The sequence below is a fragment of the Lissotriton vulgaris genome, chromosome 2_1, assembly GCF_964263255.1.
Source record: "Lissotriton vulgaris chromosome 2_1, aLisVul1.2, whole genome shotgun sequence".
Lineage (NCBI taxonomy): Eukaryota > Metazoa > Chordata > Amphibia > Caudata > Salamandridae > Lissotriton > Lissotriton vulgaris.
In genome coordinates this window covers 178,908,333-178,927,843 of record NC_141687.1, presented here as the reverse complement: position 1 = coordinate 178,927,843, position 19,511 = coordinate 178,908,333, and the positions used below count along the sequence as shown (strand labels likewise).

At 42.8% G+C, this 19,511-nt stretch overlaps 1 protein-coding gene across 1 annotated transcript in view; it reads right to left on the bottom strand.

The window, feature by feature from the left end:
- Window positions 1-19,511, bottom strand: part of STX1A (syntaxin 1A) — a 443,582-nt gene that overhangs the window by 56,996 nt on the left and 367,075 nt on the right. The window contains exon 7 of the mRNA XM_086954690.1: window positions 13,976-14,113. Coding sequence (XP_086810816.1) covers window positions 13,976-14,113 — 138 coding nt within the window. The remainder of the gene's footprint in view (window positions 1-13,975; window positions 14,114-19,511) is intronic.

The window sequence follows — 19,511 nt, the reverse complement described above, 5'->3', positions numbered from 1 at the left end:
ATCGTCCACTATACTCCTCAAGCCTTCGGTGGAAAAAAGTAGGGCTGATTCTGTGGAGTGACCTGCTCTAAAGCCCGATTGAGTGGGGTGCAGGAGAGAATGTTCCTCCAAGTAGCTCATGAGCTGCTTATTCACCACCTTCTCAACGACTTTAGCGCAGAAAGGGAGGAGGGAGATGGGGCGGAGGTTCTGAAACTGAGTGATGTGAATATTGGGGGTTTTTTTTTAGGGGGATAACCTGAGCAGTTTTCCACGCGTCCAGTACCTGACATTCTTTAAAGGAGAGCGATATAATGAGACTACTCTGATCAATTATTGTAGTTTCCAATATTCCTTTAAAGCGGGCCGGGGGGCAGACATCGCTGGGTGAGCCAGATTGGATGCTGATGGCAATGCTCACTAGATCTTGTTTCTCTGGAGTGACAAAACAAGAGAGGCAGGGAGTCTCAGTGTGGGTGTTGATAACTACTGCGTGTTTAAACGGCTGGATGTCATCTTTCGTAAAGGTGGCATGGATTTTGTCAATCTTACCTATGAAGAAGTCTGTAATAGAATCGCACAGCTCTTCTGAATAGGTATCGTGGGCATCCAGCCTGGTAGGAACCGTGAGCTCTCTATAGATGGTAAAGAGTTCTTTAGTACGGTTCTTAGCAGAGTTGATTCTGTTTTTGAGGTAGCAGCTTTTTTCTGCTCTCAGCATTTTCTTATAAGTATTGAGTTCTCTTTTTGTAATGCAGTTTGTCCTCAGGGTTATAGTGTAATCTCCACCTACGTTCTAGATTTTTGCGTCTAGATCTGGTTAATTTGAGTGGTTCCGAGAACCAGGGGGCAGTTTTCGATTGCCTAGCAGGGGTTTGGTTGTCCATGGCGCGATCTCATCGAGTGCGGTGGTCACCCATGTTTCGTATTTATTCCAGGCCTCCTCCAAGGAGTTGCTTTGGGAAGGGGAATTTTTTTGGAGAGCACATCTAAAATCTTCTTGATTAAAGTTTTTCCATTTTCTTCGTTTCATGGGGGGGGGGGGTTTAGAAAGAGTGTTGTCTAAAGGGTTATATCTACTGTGAACGGGATGATAAAATGATCCGACCAGATTATTCTAACCGGAGTAGAAACCACAATACCATCCCAGTTCGCAAAAATGGGATCCAGGAGATGACCACGTTGATGGGTGGGGGCCGTAGATTTAAGGTTGAGGCCAAGAGATGTTAGAGCATCAGCCACATCCTGTGCTTCCCTGCAACCCGTGTCATCAAAATGGAGATTAAGATCTCCTAGAATAATACATTTTTGTAGCGCAGGGCGGCCTGAGTAATGTACTCTAAAAACTGGTTGCCAAACTGTCCTGCCGCCCCCGGTGGCCTATACACCAACAGCCCATGAATGGTATTTCTAGGCCCTATATTAATAGTGAATAAGCCACTTTCGCTATTATGTAAGGTGGCCTTCTCTAGGGTGCATTCTAGCTCCGATTTGTACATGACGGCTAAACCCCCTTCTCTTTGTTTGTGTCTGTCTAAACGAAGTAGACAGTACCCGGTAGGAGTTGCCTCAAGTGCCTCGGGAGGCGAGTCCTCGTCCATCCAAGTCTCGGTAAGGAAGAGCACATCAGGTTTCTCAGCAACTAATAGATCGTGTATTTCGAGCTTATGTTTTTTCTATTCCTTTATGTCCCAGGACTTAGATAAAAAAGAAGTAGAGAGCTGAAGACACAGTAATCAGCATGCTGAAGCTGAATGCAGGCCCGGACTGGCCGTTGCGGGCACCGGGCAATCCCCCGGTGGGCCGCATGGTTGGGGGCCGGTTTTTGCCCCCTGAGGCCGTTTTGGTTACAGGGCCTTTATGCTGCAAAAACGGCCCTGTAACAAAAACGGCCAAAAACCGGCCCTGGCACAGAGCACGGTCGCACCTCCCCCTCCTCCCAGAGTGGGGAGGTGGCCGGCCGAGCTCTTTGCCAAGGCCGGTTCTGGTTCCCAGTCCGGCCCTGGCTGAATGTCAATAAAAGGAAAACGGTTATCACAAGTTTATTTGGTGATGGTGATGAGAGTGGCAAATGTCCATTACTACCTCGTCACTGTTGATGCCACAACATTCCAAAACAATCTCTCTGTGAAGGAAGATATTAAAAGTCTTCAGTAATGTTGCAAAAAACATTTTCTGCATAGATCAATGCTGCTGTTGGGGTCATTTAAACATCAACGGTATAGCAGGGGATAGACAGGGCTAAGGCAGAGGGATCAGCATTCCCATGAGTCAACCTATTTGTTGTGCACGTCCTTATGCTACAGATGACTGATTCAGGTATCTCAGTATTCCTCAACCCTTTCTCTCTATAGAGCCATTATCTAGGTATTTGTCCAACGTATGCTTTTTAGGAATTGACGGACTGTACTCTGTCCATTAGGGTGGTGGCAGACATTACCTCCGGGATCCTGATGGACTGCTGTGTCAAATTCGAGATGACCAATAGCATCTTTGTGCATTGAAAGGAACAAATGTCAACAAGGTGGGCAGTGTAATGCCCTTCCTCTGACTGCCCTTATTTCATCAGACCGTCAGAGGAAGTTTTTGGTCGACGGAGCCAACTAGGCTAGACTGAAAAGTTAAGATACAACAGTCTCTTAATGAAGTGGGCCAGAGGTTCTGAGGACTGGCATGTGTTTGCGATGGAGCACCCTGTCTGCTAAACTCTAAATCGGGGCCTTAGTTTTCTCCAGCACAGTGGCTGGTACTTCGAGTGCAGCCGCAACCCAAGCCACATAATACTAGAGAACTCTGTTTGCTGGCTCACGGTTTACTCAAAATACATTTCCAGTATGATTTCCTAAAAATGTTCCAGCTGCATTATAGAAATGTTTAATCAGTGTTGACCACATTACTCTTGACTAAAAAAATGGTAAATCAGTGCTCCTCCACTGAGTTTTTCATCATATTCTCCGCTAATCAAGACAGTAGTAGGATATATACTCTACTGCGCGCCTTCTTGTAGCATAGAAGACTCTCACACTTCTTCATTCTCATGCCCAGTATGATTGAGCCCTCCTTTCCATCTCATGTATTCACTTCTTCAAAAGTTGCCACTTTTTGACCCAAACAATGCAACATCTTTTGCCAGACCCAACCACAAAACAGTTTTCAAGAAGCAAGGCATTCTACCGAAGTAAAAGTGTATTCAGACCTGAATACACATTTGGCACATGGGGGCATGTGTTCCCTGTGATCAGAAGACATCCTATCCTATTGCCAACAGCCTTTAATCTTCTCCAAGGACTGTTGTCTCCCAGACGTAAAGCTAACATTTTGTGTTTCCGAAGATGAGCCTTCATCAGGCCTACTTCTGGGCCTTCAGGGCTTCATGCATGCTCATCTGAGCTGTGTAAGCCACGTGTCATGTGTTAGAAAGAAACCAGTCTCACAACTCCTTCACTTTCTTATTCACTTTAGAGCACAGTGCACAGTTTCAGCATCTCATCATTAATCCTCCTCTGAATGATACCATGAAATCAGTATTGTCTAAGATCTTCCATTTGAATGTGGCAGTTATCTCTTTATTCTCTAAATCCTCCCAGCTTCCTTCCACTGCAGGGAATTCATTCACTCAGTTTGTCCCCAGTCTCTGTTCGTCCCTATATTGTATCCAGGCAGCACAATACACACAATGCCCTTTTGAAAAACGCTTCTGTTCAGAATTTACTTTGCGAATCGTGGATGCTTTCCCTTCTTTTCCTCTCTTTAAGCCAGTTATATCGCTATCTACCAGCTGGCTAGTAGAGCCCCAGGGTACATAAACAGTCATATGTGCACAAAAGACCATCTGATGCACCATCAGGGCCTCAGCACTTTGTTCCCAAATACCGCTATGTCCGGATGTATGAGTACACAAGGTCTTATTCCCCATTAATATTTGTAGCCTCAAAAAGGATCCATAAAATCTTCTGCATTTTGACAGCAGAAATGATAACGAGCAGATTGTGGTCAACTAGCCCCGTCTCATGAGGGTAAAATCAGCGCACCTGCTTTTCAGACAACACCATCGAAATTGTTAAAATTTGTCATTTCAATTTTCCCATTGCAAATATAGCCCTGCAAGTCCCTGCATAAATAGTGTAGCTAACTTAAAAAACTATGAATTACTAAAAATCACAATCATAACATATGGTACGTTGTGAGCTTTGTAAGCAGTCTAAACAGATGTCTCTCATCTTTCTTGTACTTTTCGGTTAGCATAATTTAAAATGTCTCAAGGTACAACAGGGGAATTCTTCCTGAGTGTAAATGTAATAAACCATGAGAGATTTCCCTGATCCCCTCAGAGATGCTTTGAAATGGAAGATACCCCACACTAGATGATACACCTTACTCCATCAACGAGATCAGTCTGCCCACCACGCTTCACTGGGGAACAATGTTGCTTTGCTTGCAGGCTTCTATCTAAAGCATATATATTCTCAAGCTATAGACGTTTAAGCAAAAAGAGAGAAAGGGGTCACACCATGCAAGGACAGAAGGCACACAAGAGACAGTGAGTTGGGCAGCAATTACCTGTAGACTGAGTGTGTGCTCTCTTCCAGCAGCATGTTAATCAAAGGGTTAAACAAGAACCAAGACCGAGGGAGGGAACTTGCATTTACACCTTGGTGTCAGCCCTTTCCCCTTTCTTACACTACATTATCAAGTTTCACCTCTGCATATTTGTGCCCTCCTATACCCCTAAAATCAACATCTTCTCATAGTGCCCACTCCGCCTGCCCTACGCCCAGTCTATAATCCTTCACTCCTTTGCAGAAAATGAAGACAGCTAGAGCACCATACGTTCATATTTAGGAATTAAACTCAAACCAACCACAATATTGACAGGACCGATTAACAACAAAACGTCCACTCATAAATCATTAGGAAATAGACATTCAATCAAAGGCCATTCAGGTTTATTAGAAAGAAACACAGTTCAACTACAAACTGCCAACATCAATGTGTAAAACAATCAATACCATCAATGTCAGAGAACAAGAAACAGGGCAACCCGCGCAATGCCCAGATTATTTATTGACGATCCACATTATGCAGAGAGCCCTCTTCCAAGCCACCTCACGGACATCATGATGTATACAAGAACATTAAGGAAGGCTACCAGCTGCCTGGTCACTTGCTTTTCTTCTTCTCATGTTGGCAGAACATGTAAACCCATTCCCACCCCAAGGAATCATAAGGAAGAAGGATGCACACAATACGCATTGTTAATGCCACAACCCACAATATTCTGTCACAACCCTACCACAAGGAGCTATAAAGTAGGCATATACCTAATCAATCCTTGTTAATGTCATCACGCCACAACCTAAGCGGTCACAACCTCGCCTATTTTTCTATGAAAGACAGACCCAATTGGGCGAATGAGAATCAGCTACTACAGTTGATTGTGCCTAGTGAGGCAAGAGATCACTTGGTGGAAAAATTGGCATGGCAGAGCCTTGAGCCCAGAAATGATGGTGCGTTGAATGCTGGAAAGGATGCCTTGTTGAATTTGTTTGCGGGAGTAAGATCTCGAATTGTAAGCAGAATAAGTGTGAAGCGGCCTCAGATGATGGAGACAGGCTTAAGGATGTGTTTGATAGCAGTTCGGGAATAGTCCGGTTGATGGGGGTGGCTCTTTCAACTGTAAGTGCTGCCTTTTTGCAGGGATTGTTACTGAATGTGAGAAGCCAATGGATGAAAATACGGATTGGATGGAAACTAAGAAATTAGAGGAATCAGTAACCGTTGCAAACAATTGCATGTTTCATTGAAATGACAAAATGTACAGCAGACGGTAAAAAGAAGAGGGTGGGAAGCCTCTCAGAGGGGTGAACAAGTGAGGAGGTGATGGGAGGACAGGGCAGAGGTAGAGCTGGAAGCACACATGGATGAGGCAGGTGAGAGACCGTGGGAGCTGGAGTAGCTTATTTTGCTTGTGGTCAACTGAGGCACTGGAAACAAGATTTTCCGAATACTGTGTCAATTGTGCCAGACTTTGCTAAACACGAATTTCACCAAGTTATTTATCCTGAAATGTAGGACCTCCCAAGAGGTTCTGACTGTGTCAAGAATACCCTAATCCCAGTAGACCAGAAATGTTCTCTTGTTCATTGCTTTTCTCATGGTAAACATACCACTAGCCTCATGACCCCGGCTGCTCTCCATCATTGCCGCTTTGGGGCTTGTTCATAGATGCAGTTGGTATATCTAACCAAAACGTTTCCTATTATATTTCTGATTCTGCCCTGATCTTCATTGAACTCATCAATGATAAGCATTCTTTTCTACTCAGTCCTACCTCACCAGCTAATCTGTAAAGGCGAGATGTATTCAGCAAACAAAACTGTACTGTGATTTGCAACCTAGAAGGAGTCTATCCGGCAAATTTAGAACTAAGTCCTTGTCCTTTTAAGTGAGAATACTAATTGTCAATCTGTTTTAAATAACAATGAAATGTCTTCAGATTTAACCAATTTGCTTTCACAGGTACTGCCCACATTATGGCCGACAGACTCTGATGATGTGGATTTCTATCAATAATAGAACCAGTGAAAATCAAGATCGAACCACAGTAAAAGCTACCTAGGATACCTCAGTACGTAATCAAAAGAGCGACTAAGTCAGGGATCTGTTCAATAGTAGCTGATTTGCTTAAGCAGGATGTTCTAGTGCCAACTCTCAGCAAATGTGACAGCCTGATTTTGCTGATACGCAAAGCAGGGAAGCCCTACATGTACAAATTTGTGCAAGGTGTGCACATGATTAATACGGTTGTTATCCCTTTATTTCCTCTGGTCCCCAGCCCTGCAATAATCTCTTTCAGTATCCCTAAAAATGCCCAATTCATTACTTCTGTTACCCGTTCTTCTTCATCTCTATACATGAAGAGAGTCAGTCTCTACTCTAGTTCTCATTCTGAGGATCTCAACCAAAGCGGCATAGGCTCCCTCAGGAATTTAGGGAGTCTCTATCACTCCTTTCCTAAGCTTCAAAGAAGGACCGGACACAATTCATTGTTGGCATCTGGTTCTTTAGATCACAATGAGATGGGCTCAAACTACCTCCTCACTGAATTGACCGAAAAGGGCTAGAAGGCTTAAAAAGGAATAACTGCGGCTTTGTCTTCCCCGAGTATAATACCATGGCCATGAAATCTCTGCCGATGAGCCCCAGCTGTCACCCAGCTGTATTGAATCCAGCTATAAGTTGCCTAGTCCAGTGACTGTATACTCGGAGAGGGAGAACCACATGACTGCTTTTGATCACTGCCCATGTCACTAAGCCCTGTATTGGTCTAACTGACATCTCCATTCCAAACTGTGACTTGATATATTTTGTTGATGGGTCATGGGTCAGAAATGATGAATAAATATTGGTTGCAGGTTATGTTGTATATACTGTGGACAGTGTGACAAGATATTGATTACCTTAGTAAAATCCCCCCAAGCAGCTGAGCTTCTTGCCCTCACCCTTGCATGCATCCTGGCCAAAGAAAAGATTCTCACGGTGCACCCAGACACAAAGTATGTGTTTAGAGTGATGCTTAACTGTGGGCTAGTTTCAGTGCAAAGGGGGTAGCGAATATCGTCTGGAACCCCCATAAACAGAATAAGGCCAATATGTAAGAAATGTACTCAGTACCCTGATGCTACCTCAGCAGTTAGCTGTGGTCAAGTGTGTAGACCAAGAATACTCTCACAATAAGGTATCAAAAGACAATGCCCTGGCTGATCCCACTGTAAGAAAGGTGGCACTGTCTCTGTTGCAGGAATGAGCATCTAAGAGTGAAAAACAGTATGCACAGTGTGGCCCTACCGTCACTGTCAGTTACAAGCCGCTAATGAGGCATTATTTCCTCTCGGCATCCTGCACATTGCTGGAGCCTTTCCAGCCGATTGTGGCCTGAGAACCCTATGCTATGGTTCATTTACAATATATTTTCCAGTCCAGGACCTGACTCTCAGGACCTGTCCTCCGACTGAGTAAATTTGTTTTATTAACGCACTGAGGTGTGGATGCGGGCCCCACTATAATAGACACTTTCACTTATTCTGTATATAATAGGGGTTTTAAGACGTCCCCTTAATTCCCTTGTCCAGATGAGACCTTAGTATTCCATGTGAGGGTAGAAACATTGCCGACACTCAAGTAACAAACAAGGAACCTTTCAGATGACAATTTGGAATAATTTGAAAACTATAAACTGTTGTTGGTTATCAATACATTAGCCCATATTAATGCTATGATTTCCATATTTGTCTATGCTGTGTATCACTGGGGACACATTGTACTGTGTCCTAATTTGTTTATGTATCATTATGTGTAGTTCATTGTTATTTACATATATATACATTCCTTTCACTTTTGAATAAGGTGGTTTGTTGATATGTATTCTCAGTAAGTTATTTACACCATGAGGTTATTTTTTAGGGAACGATACCAATGAGAACCGTTGTTGCCTGAAGACCATTCCAACAAAAAAGCCATCCAGGCTCAAACCTAAAATAGCCATACGGAAAGCAAATACGCAACAATTAATCCAATTGAACCACCCAGAATGAGGATAAAGAGGCAATGCAGCCACAGATCATAGACATTGCTGTTAAAGGCAGGTCATAAGGAATCGTATACAATAATGGAAATATGACTATGCTAAAAACGAAGTATCCACTGTTCATTTTCTAAAATAGCAATGCTTGAAAGTATTCTTCTACATAAATTCAAAAAGATCGATTCCCATATAATGTGATACGTTTAGAGGAGAAGACACATAATCTTAAACACTGGCACACACTTACAAATTGCCAGTGCCTATACCATCAACACCGTCACAAGGTATTAACTAAAGAACTGATTGCGCTTACCACTAAACTATATCTAACGCTCATACATAATGTGTCAACAAACCAATACAATATTATGTATTACATACATTTTTGTATATCAAGCCCTCTCAGTTGTGATTGACATTTCACCGCAACATCTATCACACCATAAGGTCTCTGGAAGGCCCATTCTGGTCTCTGTGGAGCAACCCAGCTAGGCAACCTTTCACTTCAATACTAACTACAGTCTATCAAACCCATAAATCTTTGGTTTCCTGGTCCTATTATAGATTCAAAACAATAACCCCTCCTAAGTGTGCTCTGGGGCAGTCTGCGATCTGTGTTGTGTCCATTTTATGGCTTCCTGATGGCACTCTGGTGACTTGAGTGTTTATTCAGCTGACTTCATGGGAATGACCACTACGAGGACAGGTGAATGCTTGGAATTTTTTTCTCCGTAGTAACAGAGATAGGCAGTTGCTTCCTCATGGTAAGAATCATGAGAGCTAGCAGATTGTTCAAACTTCATATCTGCTATGTACTGAGAAAAAGCTATTATTTAAACTAAGCAACAACTAAAGACTAAAGTCACAGTATTTTAAATATGTACAATTTCTCTGAATAATTTCATATCTAAAATAGGAATGATTCCCCAATCAAAAGAATATTATTAAATAGATTGTTAAGAACAACATTTTAAGAACATTTTCAGATAGCAAAACCCCCTCTAGCAGTTTCTGATGTAGAGCAGTTTTTGCAGCGTTAAGAATGGTGTGAAAAAATAGTGCAAAGTTATTCAGGGCTCACATGGATTGAGGCCACTACATGTCTCTATTAGTAAGGTGGTTGGTCTTAGAATTCACCCAACAAAGCAGGGTATTGTACAGTTATCAAGGAAACTGAGATTCCGCCTTTAACAAACTACAGCCATTCATTTTTATAACACAGTAGAAGTACAACAGAAAGCAAAGCAGACTTTAGATTGAAGCAGATACCTTAGCAAAACTCTGAGTTTTTTGTCTGATTGAGAACCGCTTGAGCTACATGTAGTGAAAGCACCAAAGACTGCGGGAACTGCTTTTGTAAAGCTATGTTACTCGTTACATATGTCCAAACACTGTCACCAAAATGTGTTGGCGTCTTATCTGTAACAAAAATAGTGACTAGCTCAGGCCAATGATGTGCCAAGTTTGTTAGAGAGATGAAATTTTATTAAGCACGGGCTGCAAATCTCTCCCTGTTCAGCAGATAACAAGTATATATATGTTATATGAATAATTAGCAAAAGAGGCCACAGCTCTCCGAAGTAAATAAAATGTAATGAGTCTGTAAATGCAAATTAATCAATGTAAGGGGAATCGAAATGTTCGCCTCCAGACTGTGGGGCGCTGCTACGTAGAATCAATCAAAAAGAATCTTACACAGTGTAAGATCTTTAATATAGGTAGCAGCATGCTCTAATGCACACTGTATGGTTCTTATTTACACTTCGAGACCTCAGCACCATTCTGAATAACGTATTGTGATAATACTGAGCTCCTACCCCGTGCTATATTTTCTGAATTCTTTGATTTCTTTGCAGACATTCCCCCTGATGAAGAGCACCGCTCAAAATGCATAGGTGATGCATTTATGAATGATGTACATTTTGTTTTGAAATTATCCAGCATATGATTTAATATTTTGAAGATTGGTTCAAAATAAACCATTTTCTAAGAAGAATACTGGAGATTACTTTTGAATATGAATAATTAGCCCATCTAGTGAATTGAACCATAGCTCTTTCGTCTGACTACAGGGACAAACAAAAATATTATACTTTAAATAGAATACTTTTAAAATCCTAGTAGAGCTGAAGAAGCATTTGTGCATGTTAAGCAATGAAGGCATAAATTACCTCCTTGTCATGTGGGAAGATCAGAAGGTGAAAGCTTGAAAGATCAGACGTGGTCTGTCTGCACACCAGGATTCCATCTTCCCAATCTTATCGTCACTACTAGTGTGGTATTCCACGGAAAAAAGATAGCGTCAACCAAACTACGGCACGTCCTGTAGAACAAAAGTAAATCCAGAACCCTGTGTGCAAAGAAGCGCGCCCGCATCTCTTCATGTGCTGCCAATGGATCTTATACCATGTACTCAATGAACCGTCCCTTTTTAACCAGCGTCACTCAGCATGATGGGGCTTCTGGTTCACTTCCCCTATGAAAAGATGGCGAAACATATGGTTTGTGACGTCAGAGCGATGCGATAATCCCCCCTGGAGACGAGGTGCGAGAGAGCACGGTTGCTAGAGTGGTTTTAAACTGTAGTGAGAGGCGGGGAGGGGGCAGAGCACCGCTCGGGGTGGGGGGCTGAGGGGGGGAGAGGGCAGGAAGGGGTAACACTAAACAACAGGACCAAGAAAAAGCCTCAGGATAGTGAAGAGATAGTGAAACGAGAGTGGGGGGGGGTGTGCGTAGAAGACTTTGGAGATAGGATAGGTGGTCGATGTGTGTTGGGCCGAAAAATATGTATCTAGTACGGAACAACAACAAAAAAATAGAAGGGAGCTGCTGGTAGGGGTCTAGACCAAAGGCGTTGGAGGAAACCAGGGTGCAGAAACATGTTGGGGAGTAGAAGCAAAAGGGTGAGGGGAAGCTAGACAGAGGTGGGGGAGAAGTAATGTTGAAGAGAGGTGTGTGGGTGAAGTGAATATTAAATTGGCCGCGTGGCAGTAATAGTAACACTACGCAGCAGTGAAAGAGAAAGTCATCGCAATCACGATCGCTGTGAAAGACAAAGTGATCGAGATGACTCACTAAAGCACGCAAGGGATGGGTGCGCAGAAGGGATGCGTGCCCAGCAGCGCGCATGCTTGTGCGCGTGAGTGCAAGCTGGTAGCCACTTTGGGAGCACTTCCAAAAGCCGCTACTAAATGTCACTCCGAGCAGCGCATGAGCGCTGACCCAGCGAGAACTAAAAATGAACCGTTACTTAGGCGATGGTGTACATATGAATTTTTATTTATACCAGTCGTATAATTAGCACATTAAAAAAAAAAAATATTAAAGCGTTCTGGGTTCCCATTGCCTAGGTGGCAATTATTCTAACATTTATGAATATCAATGAAAGTCTTGCGAGGCAGAAGTGGTAAAGGTTGTAAAAATATTCTGTGTGTGATTAGTATTAGTAACTATACACAATGGTTCGAAATTAAAATTCCAAGCAAGTTGTTTGAAGGCAACAAATTCATCCTTCTGGTGACATTAAAAGTAAAAAATTACCACCTCTATGAAATTATGTTATTATATTTGACTACTGTGAGGCACTGTATAATTGACTACTCAGCATTTCCTACGCCGGCAGGGTTCGCGCGTTACCCTTCCGTGCACCCTCTGCTGGCAGAGTTTCAACTTTACAGCCCGGGCACAAACGTCCGAGATGAGAGAAATGGGGCTAGGGCCTGCATCCTGCAGCTGTGCTGTTCGCTGCAGCTGTAGTGTTATACAGCACGCTCTGCAGTACTGTTTACCGCCCATGCGATGCCTACCGCAGCTGTGCTGTTGGGCACTCTACTGTGTACCCAGGGCAGCTCGGAGACATGCATACTACTGCAGCATACCTACTGTGCCGCTCCACTGTCTTTGCGCTGGCTATAGAACCAATAGCATGCTGGGTCAGGCCTAGTAGTAGGGAATGTCCTAGTAAAGTAAAGAGCTTGCCTTCACAGGATTGCACTGAAGACTGGATATCCTATGCTGATGGGGTCATGCTGTTCCTTGTGGGTGCTTGGTTCCCATTGCCTACAGTAATGTTGAGTTATCAGATTTTGGGTAACATTCTGGTAACTTGCAGAACAGTTCACTAAGTTTATATTGAGCTGTTATGTTTGTACTAGATGACTCAATGCCTGTTAGATTCCCAATGTTAGACTAATGTTCTGATTTGTTACCTTTGCCTCAAATTGCAAAGCTCTCTGATATCCTTCGGGATCAAGTTTGCGCTAAATAAAACTTTATAAATACAAAATATAAATAAATATGTGGGACTGTATAATTGAAACAAATTTAGACCAAAATTCAGAGTTGCGTGCGGAAGGTTGAGCAATGAGACATCTCTGTATTAATGACAGCGCTTCACACAGTGAAGGGAATAAAAAGAGGAGTACAATTTAGGGCGGGAGATGACGGATGAGCAGTGGTTGAAGGTTTGATTATTGCAAAGGAACTGCACTTGATGGACCACTTCGAATATGGAACAGATGCTTAACTATGACTTGCACCCCCACATAATATCAGCAGGTTGAAAGCTGAAAATGGATGCAAATTGTATAACCCAATATGAAATGTCGAATAACATCAGACCAAAAAACTACAGTGACGCCACTCCTCTGACAACTCCTGGGTAAAATGCTCAGATTTCAAAACTAACAAAGGCAACAGAAGACTCTATGATTGTAGACTATGTAACAAAGTGACACAAAACAAATCTCATCTGAATATTAAAGGGACCCTTTAAGATGTACAGTGTTTTACTGAGGCTCTCGCATAAAGTCTGCAGTGTTTTGTACAACAAGAAACCTGAAATAAATGGCCATAGATTGCTATAAGGACATTGCTATCTCGTGGAGTTTTATCAGGGTTCCTTAACAGTCTTGCTCCCATGCTTTGTAATTCTTTAGGCTCTACAGTCATTACATTGGGTGCTAACAAAGTAACTAAATAGAAGTAGTCTGCTACATAGTACCTTCCTGTAGTAGGGTAGCAACTAAAAAATATTACCCTTGACTCATTTATGTATCTCTCTGCTGCACTTGTTTTTGAGACTTATGTCCTGCACCAGTGTCTCTACCACTGCCGTTACTACCTGCATTAAATGTATTGTCTATTGCAAAGTTTTATTTTTTTTACTATCAAAAATGTCCCTCTTGGCTTCAGTTTGATTAGCAAGCCATGCATTATGTATAGGCAGAAGCATGCTTCCCTTGTAAGAGTGGAGTCATATGCCTAAGAGTAAGCAGCCTGGAGTGGCCTTCCTCTAGGTAAATTAATAATAACATTAAGAATCAGCAATGGCCCTCTAGAAGTGTTAGAGACACCAAATCCTGTCTCTGTCCATAAGATGCCTACATAAGTGGGAGCTGTGTGTCCACTCACCTGGCTCTCCACTAGCATCGCCATGTCCATAAACATGTCGTGGAGTTCCCGGATGCTGGTCTCCAGCTTGATGATCTCGCTGTGTCTTGTCTCGATCTCGTTCAGCGCCTGTTTGGTGATGTTTGAATCCATGATGATCTGTAGGAAGAGAGAGCATGTTAGAAGAGACTGAAAGTAACACCAAATAGCAGCCAGCCAGCATCAAAGCAACCAACCAATCACCAGACAGGGACTTGAAAGAAAAAGAAAGACACCTGTCAAAGAGACGAGGGTGAGGAAGAGTTTTATTTATATGAACCAAGGCTTCCCTAGACTGACAGCCTCCAGACAGTCACGTGCAGAAAGAGTGACTTTACATCTTCTGATGTTTTTATAGTTTTGGTACTGAGGGGTAAGCACCATGCCTGATCTCCAGTGATATGATATCATGTTTAAAGTGCCCAGCCCCTAGCGGAATTCTATAGGTTGTTTTGAAAGAGCAATTTGTTCCAGTACCAGTAATAGGAGAGTGAAGGAATGCTGTCCTTTTTAGGCTACTCAAAATTAGGTTATCACTGAAGTTTTGTTTTCATAAATTACAAAAAAGCCAAATAAAACGAAGCAGGATGCAGAAGAATACATTTCATTGATTACATTTTATGGACAAAATGAGTCCAATTGAACTTGTGTCGGTTTCTACACAGAATTAGATCCAGGACAAATGTAATAAATGTCAACCAGCTAATTTGTGAAGTTAATCACCGGGGGATCAACCAGCTGCCCACCAGGGCTAAGGCAACAAGGCTGCATTTTACCAGAACAATCTCCAATAACGCTCCTAAAATGGTGATAATGGTCATAATTCCCCGCACAAAGCCATCGCACTACTTTTCCCTCACGACCACCTTCCAATAGTGCCCATCCCCTCTTCATTGCCCCTCTCTGATGCACATTTCATTTTTTTAAGCCTTTAAGCTCTGCTCTTAGTTCACTCACACTCGGTTTTGTGCTCCGCATGGTACGCGGTCTTTGCAGCAGGCACGTTGACCCTCTGCACTGTTTTATGATGAGTAGAAACTGACACCAGACAACATTCCGACCTCTCACCAGCAGTGACAATAATTACCAGAGTTATCTTGATATTTTTATTGTTGCCTGACAACTGCTGGACGCACAAGGAAGTTCACTTGCATTTACACACATAAGTCATTTTTAAACACAGCTCTCCCACCAAAGCCAGCTCCCGCTGCAGCTGCACCACTCGCACCGCCCTAAAGCCGGCCATGATTACTTTACTAAAGACCAATCGTACCTCTAGGGACATAAGACACATTTCCTTCATCTGGGGAGCATAGGTAATGAGAAGCAAGGATGATAAGTTCTAAACCTATATATAACTCTCAATATTAGGAACAGACTCTAAGGCCCTGATTAGGCGTATAGGTGCTATTTAGCGCATGTGATGAATAACGATACCACAGGGTTTGTTGTCTATCAGGTAAGATAAATTGCACCTATTATGAGTTTCTGGGAAATAAAAGGCAGGTTGTGGTGTTTAAGGCACCAAAATCTGAATGTTATGGTAAAAACTGCCCACATTTCCTCTGCTAACTTTCATCTGGTTGGTTCTACCGGTATGTGAGGTATTTTAACACATCCGATAATAATCGGGTGTATTAAATGCAACGAAACTCGTAATTCCGATCCCTGCACAAGCAAGGGTTTACGTAGTGGTCGCATCACAATGACCCACTCGTAATCAAGTATTGCTAGCATTGCCAATATGTTCACAAAAGAGGAAGCTTAAACAATAAAAATGCCTTGTTTAATTACCCTGAAAAGCATGTTTGACGGTTTCTCTAAATAGAAAAACTAGGTAAGAGTTTCTTGTAAAGGTGCCTATATTACATCAAATTCATCATATTGAACTGAAAATAAAAATCAATTTTAGCCACATATGGAATGACATTTAGTCTAGCTCAAACAATAAAACAAAAATAATTCTTATTCAAGGGCATAAAATATACATCTATCACTTTAAAGAATTATATAGGATATGCATTTCGATACAGTATACTGCTTCGAAGGACCTCAGAAGCTAGGCTGCTAGCCTGGACCCCTTCGGGGAGCACACTGCGGTCAAACGTTCCTCCACCAGTTCAACATTTGTTATCCAACTTCACTCTTACACCTTAATGTACAAACGCCCAGCTGGGCAACTGTCGCAACCACCAAAGATGCTGCTTTTCAAACACCTTCTCTTTCATTTTGAAGTACCTAAAGTATGTCAAATGAGTCACTACCTGGCTATTTCAATTTTTTTCTAACTTGATGATAGCATTGTACTATGATTGCCTCACGACTCTAGCGCATTTGCGGACATGCAAAGAAAATAAGAACACAACTAAGAAATTGATATCTTTTATATCATCTGCAACAACAATCAATGTTTGACAAAAAGGCTTAAACCCAGGTCAACCTCCTGGTTAAATGTAGAAATGAAACTGCTTGCCACCATTTTGGCTTTACAAATGTATAGGCTGGTTGAACATAGGGACATATGCCTAATTGCTCCACCAGAGAGTACCTCAAACACCTGCAAATTGGACTGATACGATGTAAAATTCTAGGATCCTATTGACCATACTCTCAGTCAATGCTGAAAAAGCATTAAACTCTATCCACTGGCCATACGTCTTCCTGGTACTGCAATGTCAGGGAGTTTTGCCTCAATCTTGGAAACAGGCTATGGTTATTTCTCTTATTAAGAAGCCCAACCTGGACCCAGAAGTGCCATCCAATTATAGGCCGATCTTGCTCCTTCCAGCACTTACCAAAATCTTAGAGAAACACGTTCATAGCGTGCTCTCCAACTTCCTGGAGTCGAACGAGCTACTCCATGAGTCCCAATTGGGCTTTCGTTCGAACCTAAGCACCGAGACGGCGCTCCTGGAAGTCTCTGAGATTGTGAAGGAGGTGCTGGACACCGGAGGCAGGGTGATGTTAGTTATGTTAGACCTGTCGGCGGCGTTCGACACCATCCCCCATGAGGATCTCCTCACTAGGCTACATGACATCGGTCTAGGGGGGACGGTGCTCAACTGGTTTCGCTCCTTCTTAGCCAACCGCCGACAGACGGTCTGGGTCCCATCTGGATCTGCCGAAATGCCGCCATTGGGAGTTGGAGTCCCTCAGGGCTCAGTATTGAGCCCTACTCTATTTAACATCCTCATGACCCCTCTGGCGACATTGGCGGAATCCTACGGGGCCCGGATCGTCTCTTATGCTGACGACACCCAGCTTCTGTTCACCTGCCGCAAGAGCGAAGATTTCGATGGAGAAAGTATCCGTGAGTGCCTTGGGGCTGTTTTTAACTGGTTCCAACTTAACAGCCTCAAGTGCAACTCGGATAAATCCGAGATACTCTTCTTCGGATGCCCATCGGAACCGGATTGGCATGGCTGGTGGCCCACTGACATGTTCCCCCCAGCTCAGTCATCTAAATGGGCTAAGAACCTGGGAGTTAAAATTGACAATGAGCTCTCGCTCAAATCCCAGGTGGTTACTCGGACAGGAACGTGTTTCGGGATCCTCAGGATGCTTCGAAAGTTCTTTCCTCTGCTTTCCGAGGAACATCGGAGGATTACTGTCCAGGCACTCATAGGATCCAGATTGGATTATGCAAATGTTCTGTATCTGGGTCTGCCAGAATATCTCTTACAGCGCATGCAGGTGACCCAGAACGCTGCAGCACGGGCGATTTTTGGCCTGCATCGCCGTACTAGTGCCTCAAACCTACTTCTATCCCTCCATTGGTTTCCTATACGGAAGAGGATAATGTTTAAGGCCATGACCTTAGCCCATAAAGCCCTGCATGCTAATGGTGCAAAATACCTCCAGAAGAGGCTGGACTTTTACCGGCCTGCACGATCCTTAAGATCGGAGTCATTGGCTCTGGCGGTGGTGCCACGTATAAAAAGGGCCCGACTGGGCGGTCGGTCCTTCAGATTCCTTGCCCCCCAGCTATGGAACTCCCTACCGCTGTCCTTGCGGGCCACATCTAATCTGCTTGCCTTTAGGAAGGGACTAAAGACTTGGCTGTTCTCTGGTTAGTGCGCCTCTCCCTTTTTTTGGTTTCTGTCTTTTTTTACTGTTATGTTTTCCAGTCTTTCATAAGGTCTGGAGCACAAAGCGCCGGGACACTCCTTTGGAGTAGCCGTTGCGCTATAAAAGTCCCTTATAACATAACATAACATAACATAACATAACAATGCTTCGGCTTTAGGTCTAGATTTCACGGGTGTGGGCGCTCCCATATCAAGATCCGAGAGCAGCAGTGATGGATAACGGGATGTCACCTATTTCCTTTCCATTGGGAAGGGGAACAAGGTAGGGGTGCCATACCACCTTTCCTTTTTCTGTGCATGGAGTCCTTGAGTGTTAGGTGAGGGCAAGTGAGCAACTGGTCAGCTCCATAGAGCGGGTATCCTCAGTAACATGTCCGGAAAATACTGTATTTTCCGGCCATAAGACTGTTCAATCAATTGTTTAATAGTCGGAAACTTTTTTGACAAATAGTCTATGGCACATTGTGAATAGTATGATTCCAGTGTAAATATTTAGTGATCTGTGTGTATGTGTGAGTGAATGTCTGAACATTTGAAAAGTGAAGATATATGTTTTTGTGGATAATGTTTCATGAAGTTTTAATGTACATTTGTATATGTATTGTACAGATGGTGTTCGAAAAAACAAAATATTGGTGAAATTATAACCAAACTAATGACAAAAAAATTATTGTATAAATAAAGGTGATTCATTCAAATGAATAATCCAGTGATGCATATTGTTTAAGTCGTATGTGTTAGACTAAATTGAGAAAGGAAAGACAGACACAGTAGTGGCATTCTTTTGTTAATTCTTGATAAGTGGCTTGGCCGTGCTGTTGGGAGCCCATACCCAGTGGTGGTTCATAGAATGAACTATTCAACGCATTAGTACATAAAGAGAGATACACTTTTTTCATTTTAACAGATTTCAGAGAGTTTCTACCCAACCTTTGCTTCAGCTTGAGCATCCGTTTTTAGGCAGTAATGTCTAGTGAACATGCAGATATATTTCTATGTTGCAGCCCTACAGATATATACAATAGAGACATTCCAAATTCATGCTGTGGTAGCGGCTTTTCTCTGCAATAGGGTCCTTTCCAACCCCTTCCTGGTGTGAGTTGTTTGGTCCTTCTTATGGCTTTATTTTTTTCTAATTAAATACCCTTTTAATATACAGAGAATGTAGATCTCTCTCTGCAAGTGCAGAAGGATTGGGAATGACATTGGTAATTTAATGGTTTGATTATTGTGAAAATAAGACACTACTTTCAGTAAGAAAGAAGGATGTGTTCTAAAAACGACCCTGTTTGCATGGAAACAAGTAAAGGGCTCTACTGGCAATATGGGTGGAGTTCACTGAATCTGCAAGATGAAATGTCAGCTATGAGAAAAGCAGTTTTCCAATGATGGTGGACTGTTGGTCTAGGAATAGGTTCAAATGGAAGACT